General features: G+C 36.7%; 1 protein-coding gene across 1 annotated transcript; it reads left to right on the top strand.

Annotated features, from left to right (window-relative positions):
* The first annotated feature begins 4,750 nt into the window (after window positions 1–4,750).
* Window positions 4,751–5,768, top strand: LOC145580646 (uncharacterized). Its single transcript, XM_081637775.1, has 2 exons — window positions 4,751–5,135; window positions 5,191–5,768. Exons 1-2 carry the CDS (start codon window positions 4,751–4,753, stop codon window positions 5,766–5,768), a joined length of 963 nt encoding a protein of 320 aa, XP_081493901.1.
* Window positions 5,769–6,197: the final 429 nt, after the last annotated feature.

Genomic DNA, 6,197 nt, shown 5'->3' with positions numbered 1-6,197 from the left:
GCTTTATTTTATGTTGCTTTATATAGTGGGAAAAATATGAAAAGGGGTTCAAGATTAATGATGCAATCTGCGTCAATCGTCACTTTGCTTTTCTTGCTAATATAGTAATGTGGGAAATAATCATTTACATTGAGTGATTTTTTTTTTTTCCTATATCTGGAGTTACTTATTTAGGATTACTCTGTAGTTTAAAAATTACTTATTTAAAAGTTACTCAATTGAATTGTTTAAGGGTTATTTATTCTGGAGGAACTCATCGGGTTGATCAGGGGTTACTTCTAAAGAATAGTGCGTGAAAATTTATACTCCAAAAATATTTGTTTTTATATTTTTACTCATTATTGCTGCCAACAACTAAATTTGTGATTTAATGCCAAACTCTTTTGGAATATGACTACCTATTACCGCGCATCACTCGAGGTAGGGTTAACATTAGAAAAATCACACATAAGATTTTGTTGAATGTCTAGTTTAATCTTGTGTTCTTTATTTCTCCACTGATCAGTGGCGGATCTTGGCCGAAAATATAAGAAGGGTCGCGATTTCTTTTACCTCTCGCTAAAAACTAATCTCTATGTCCCAATATTTTATAAGTAAATATAGGTTATCTAGCTCCTTAACTACTTATTCACAGTAATCTACAGGGGGCAGACCTTGAGAGATCTTCAAAGAAGAAATAAATCAATGTACCGAATGGAGGGCATTGATTTTGGAAGAAGAATGGGTGTTTAAAAGTAAATTGAGCAATGATAAGAGGCTATTCCTCAACCAAATGCAGCATCAATCTGATGAAAGAAGCTCAAACTTTGGTTGTGATTGGAGTTATGAATATGTCGAACCACTTACTTGGATAGAATTTACAACGTGCTAATAAAGAAGTTGGTTAGTAGGTACACTAATTTGGTAGTGTTTTAATTATAATTTCCTTATAAAAGTTAAGGGACTTTACTCAATGAACCCACTTGAAGTCTTGAACCCCTTGTATCCGCCAGTGGCATGGAGTGATAGATAATCTCATAATCTTGCATTCAAATTCTAATAAATTCTCAACAAATATATTGTCAAATTTATTGAGAATTTGAATGCAAGATTATCCATCACAATCACTCACGTATTCCTGAACTGTTTCTTTGGGGTGGGATGCTGAGAAAACCGAGTGCATCTAGGCGCATAGGGCCTATATATTTTGCTTACATATAGGAGGGTAATTTGGGATTCGGTGGTACATTTTCTCTCTTTTAATGGTACAGTGGTACGTACATTTTTGTGTACTATTATGCATGTATAATGTATCATTAAAAATTAAATTGTCTGAATAATACTTTTTATGTACTATTATGCCTATAGTGGTACTTTTTGCCATCATATTTTCCACCACCGCTTTTTCTCAAGTTCTCATTATTTACAAAAATGTCATCCTATTTGCAAGTGAAATATATAGGGCTGCGCCAATACTTCTCCGAGAAAACTGCCCACATACCCATGCAAGATTATTATCACTCACACATTCCTCAAGTAGTGTTTTTATTTCTCTTTCGGGTTGTTTTTAATTTTTATGTTTTTATTACGTGTTTTCCCCCCGGATTTTTCCAAATTGGGATTTTTATTTTTTTTTTTAAAAAATTATTATGTAGGTGACTGGAAATCTAAAACAATATTCAACTTTTTAAATTTGGATTTTTGTTTTAACTTTTTGCTTATGAGTTTAATCAAATTTATTAGGTTTATTTTGATTTGTTATGAGCACTAACCTGGGTAGAGGAAGTTGATGAAAATTGAAGGGGAAGGGTGTGTGGTCAGAAGCAAGAGTATGACATGCGTGAAGCAGGCCCGACCCTTTGCATGTCCAACATGGAACATGTAACTAGGCCCCCAACAAAATGGGTCCTTCAAATAATAAAGGATTTAATAAGCAATATTTGTTGTAATTATATACGAGGTATTTATATTTTATATACTACATATCATGTTTTAGGTAGAAGCTGAGTGGTTTTAAAATTTAAAACCAAACTATAATGTTTAGGTAGTCAATGGACAATGGTTCAACCGTTCAATTCCTTAATGCTATTATTTTTTAATTAAAAAAAAATCATAACATAATGTTAGTAAAAAAAATTAGAGAGAAAATTTTTCCATAATCTTGCAATTGTTGAAGGTATTCTCTTTATTGAATTTTAATTTATATGCTACATAATTACTCTTTTATCTATTGTTACTCCCTCTGTTTTTAAATACATGTTCCATTTCTCATTGATACGTATATCGATGCAAATCTTTGATTAATTATATCTATAATTATTAATAAGTATAAATTCTAACAATTTAAAATTAAAAATTTATTCATTGAGACGATTCCAACAAGTACCCAGAAGACTATATTTTCTATTATGTATAAATCATAAACATTAGTCAAAGTTGGATAAATGAATAGTGGAAAAGTAGAAATGCAACAAGTATTTAAAAACGGAGTGAGTATTTAGGGTAGGGGGGAAACTAATGCGGTTTAAAACCGAACCAAACCGCAAACCAATCCAAATTAGAAATGTGGTGCGGTTTTTTTTTCCTTATATGGTTTGGTGTAGTTTGAGGAATCCCAAAACCGAATTAATATGGTTTGGTTTCGGTTTTAAGATTTGAAAAACCAAAAACCGAAATTTAAACCGAATTATGGCCCATATCCAAATTATAGCCTAGCCCAATTCTAATTTCTACCCTACATATATAAAACCAAAAAATAATAATACTTGTGTTTTTTTATGTCCAAGAATGTCAACCAATGTGGGCGATGTTGGATTGAAAGACCAGTTAGATGGAGCAAAAATGAAGATGATGAAACATTTCGGTGTGGTTCGGTTTGCTTTTGAAAAACCGAATTTAAAATTTCGGTGTGGTTTGATTTGCTTAATTTAAATCAAATTGAACTGATGAATTGTTTATGAGAGAAGGAAATTAGAAACTGAACTGAACTGATTAGAGCTGAACTAAAATTAAGCTGAAGAGAATCGACCCTATTTATGTAGAATTCATAATTACTATTGGCTAATTAAGATGATAAGTAATATGATATTATATTCATGAGGTTCAATGTTTAAATCTTATAGGATATTTTTTCGCAGATCTACGTAATATATGGTGAATGGTAGAGTTGACAAGTGAAAAAAAAAGGTGGTGGAATAGGAGATTTATTTTATGTAAATTTGAAGTACTATTTGTAAATTATACTTTTTTCCCTTTTAACACATTGAGGACTATTATTGTAATCTTATAGACGTGATTAATGTCATGCACTACATAGAATTACTACGAAGTATTTTTTTTTTAATCGCAAAAGGTTGAGATATAATTAGAGATATTTTTTATAACTAGAATTAGAAATATTGTTAGTAGGAAAATCAACAAAATTTAAGCTCCCTCGAAAGAAAGGACCGTTCTCTCTAGAGTGTAGGGTTTAGCTGTCGTCCCGATGGCTTTTGTTTACTTTTTTGGGTGCGTTTTCCAATGTTTGTAGCGGCGAGGATGGCAGACGACATAGCTGAACGTTATGCGAATCTAAAATTGGATGATGAGGATGGTGGAGTAGTGGATTTAGGGGTGGTGGAATCATTGCCTCTGACTGAGAAATTTCACCTTATGCTCATCGGAAGATTGGTGACTGATAAGCCTTATAATGTAGAGGCTTTCAAGAATACGATGGTGAAGGTGTGGGGTATGACTAATAAACTTCTAAGTCGTGCCCTAGGACCAAATCTTTACGCTTTCCAATTTTTTCATCGGAGAAATCGAGAACGAGTGTTGTAGGGGCGTCAGTGGTGCTTTGATAACAAATTGATTGTGCTTGAGGAGATAGAGGGGGATGAACAACCAGACAAAATTTCCCTCTATCACTCACCATTCTGGGTAAGAATAAAAAATTTGCCTTTCAATTGTCGGTCTGATGCAGACGTGAAGTAATTGGTGGCGAATTGGGGTGAAGTGCTGGAGTTGGAAGAGGATGTTCTAGGCCTTGATCGATTTAGACGTGCCAAAATTCTGATAAATGTCACTAAACCTTTGCGACGTTTCCAGAGAATTCTTGACAAGGCTGGGAACATTGTTTATGTGGAATTTGTCTATGAAAGACTTCCTTTTTTCTGCTTCGCTTGTGGAGTTATTTGGCACGCAGAGAAGGATTGTTGTGTTGTCTCGGAAGAAAGCAAAAAACAGAAGCTTGGGTGGGGTCGTTGGTTGAGGGCTTCACCTAGAAAAGGGAGATTGAAGGAGGTAGAGGAAATGGTGGCAGTGTTGGCAACTCGTAAGTAGTTGTTTGTCACAAAAGAATCTGAGAAGGAGGAGGGTAGTGCGACAGAGGGGGAAGAAGAAAGACTTAATTTGGGGGTATCCTTGAGAGAGGATGTTGGTGAGTAGGCAATGGTTGTTATTAATAATGTGGGGCAAAAGGAAGGGGGCAGTAAGGTAGGGGAGTGTGTGGTTAACTCTGATATTGGGAAAGGGAAAGACAAAGTTTTTGTTTTTTCTGCTGTGAATGAAAGTCAAAGGGGGGTGGAAAGAAATACAGGAAGTTGGGTAGGAGTGTGGATACTTTTGATACTCTTATGAGCTCAGTTGGGGATCGTGTGCTTGGGAAAAGGGAGAGAGAGATTGACAAAAATGTAATGAGTGAGGAGGTGGGGCGTAAGAAATTAAATGTGGATGACGACTTATCTGGATTGCGTGTGGCGGAGGCTGCTGAGGAGCAGCCCCGCCAAGCTCAATGAGTATTTTGAGCATTAACTGCAGGGGGCTAGGCAATTCTGTTGCAGTTAATAACCTTTGGAACTTAGTACGAAGAGAGGCCCCGTCTCTCATTTTTCTCATGGAGACGAAATTAAGTAGTGGTGAATTGATGAAAATAAGGAATAAATTGACTGGTTACGAGGGTGTGGCGGTTGATAGTTGTGGTAGATCAAGGGGCTTAGCTATGTTGTGGGTGCGTGATTTGGAAGTTATGCTTAGATCGATGTATGTTCATCATGTGGATGTTCAGATTAAGAAGGGCATAGGAGACTCGGAATGGAGATTAACGGGCTTTTATAGATGGCCGGAAGTACAAAATCGACACTTATCTTGGAAGCTTCTCACTGAGCTAGCAAACGAAAGTGATGTGGCATGGTTTTGCGTGGGCGGACTTTAATGAAATTTTGTCGGACTCAGAGAAGAAGGGGGGTAGTGATCGTGCTCTCTGGCAGATGGATAATTTTAAAGAAGCGATTGACTCTTGTTGCCTTAAAGATGTGCCATTCACAAGGTATGCATACACCTATGACAACGGACAAATAGGAGATGATAATGTTCAGTGTAGGTTGGATAGAGCTTTATCAAACACTGGAGGCGCTTTACTTTTTCAAAACGCCAATGTTGTGAATTTAGATCGGGATTGGTCCGACCATGCTCCTATTAAGCTAATGATGGGAGAAGAGACTTTGGTGAGGAAGAAGGAGAAAATTTTCCGCTTTGAACAAGTCTGGACAGAACATGACCATTGTGAGGAAGTTATAGAGCACGCTTGGTTGGTGGGGGGCAATACGGTGGAAGGCAAGCTGGTTGTGTGTGCGGAGGAATTGCGTGGGTGGAGTGATAGAGAATTTGGGAAAATCTTTAGGGAAATTCGCAAAAAGAGGAAGCGGCTCAGTGCACTAAATAAAGGTGGACGTTCAGCATCGCAAGTAAATGAGCGAAGAAGGGTGGTTCGTGAAATTTTGGACCTGATACATTATGAGGAAATGTACTAGCGTCAACGTTTAAGGGCAATCTGGCTTGCTTCCAGGGATGAAAATTCGAGTTTTTTTCATCATAAAGCTTCTCATCGCCGCTCTAAAAATGCAATTACCTTCTAATGATGGTGTTAAGTACGAAGACTTGGAGGGAGTTTGCAATGTGGCTGTAACTTACTTTAAAGACCTCTTCAAGTCAACAGCCCCGTCTGATTTTGATGAGGCATTGGTGGGCATTGATCGCAGAGTTACAGACGAAATGAACAGCAAGCTTGGAGCAGATTTTAAGCCGAATGAAGTTCTTCAAGCTCTAAAACAAATGCACCCATTAAAAGCTCCGGGGCCGGATGGTATGTGTCCTCTTTTCTTTCAAACTTATTGGCATATTGTGGGTCCCTTTGTTACTTCTTTGGTTCTTGATGTGCTTAATGGTGATGTTATTCCGGA

The sequence above is a fragment of the Chenopodium album genome, chromosome 15, assembly GCF_948465745.1.
Source record: "Chenopodium album chromosome 15, dcCheAlbu1.1, whole genome shotgun sequence".
NCBI lineage: Eukaryota > Viridiplantae > Streptophyta > Magnoliopsida > Caryophyllales > Amaranthaceae > Chenopodium > Chenopodium album.
This window is presented reverse-complemented; position numbering and strand designations above follow the sequence as displayed.

Coding starts and splice junctions, on each gene's coding strand:
- LOC145580646 (XM_081637775.1), top strand. CDS start 4,751: ATGAGTATTTTGAGCATTAACTGCAGGGGGCTAGGCAATTCTGTTGCA. Junction 5,136..5,190: donor CACTGAGCTAGCAAACGAAA/GTGATGTGGCAT, acceptor TGTCGGACTCAG/AGAAGAAGGGGGGTAGTGAT.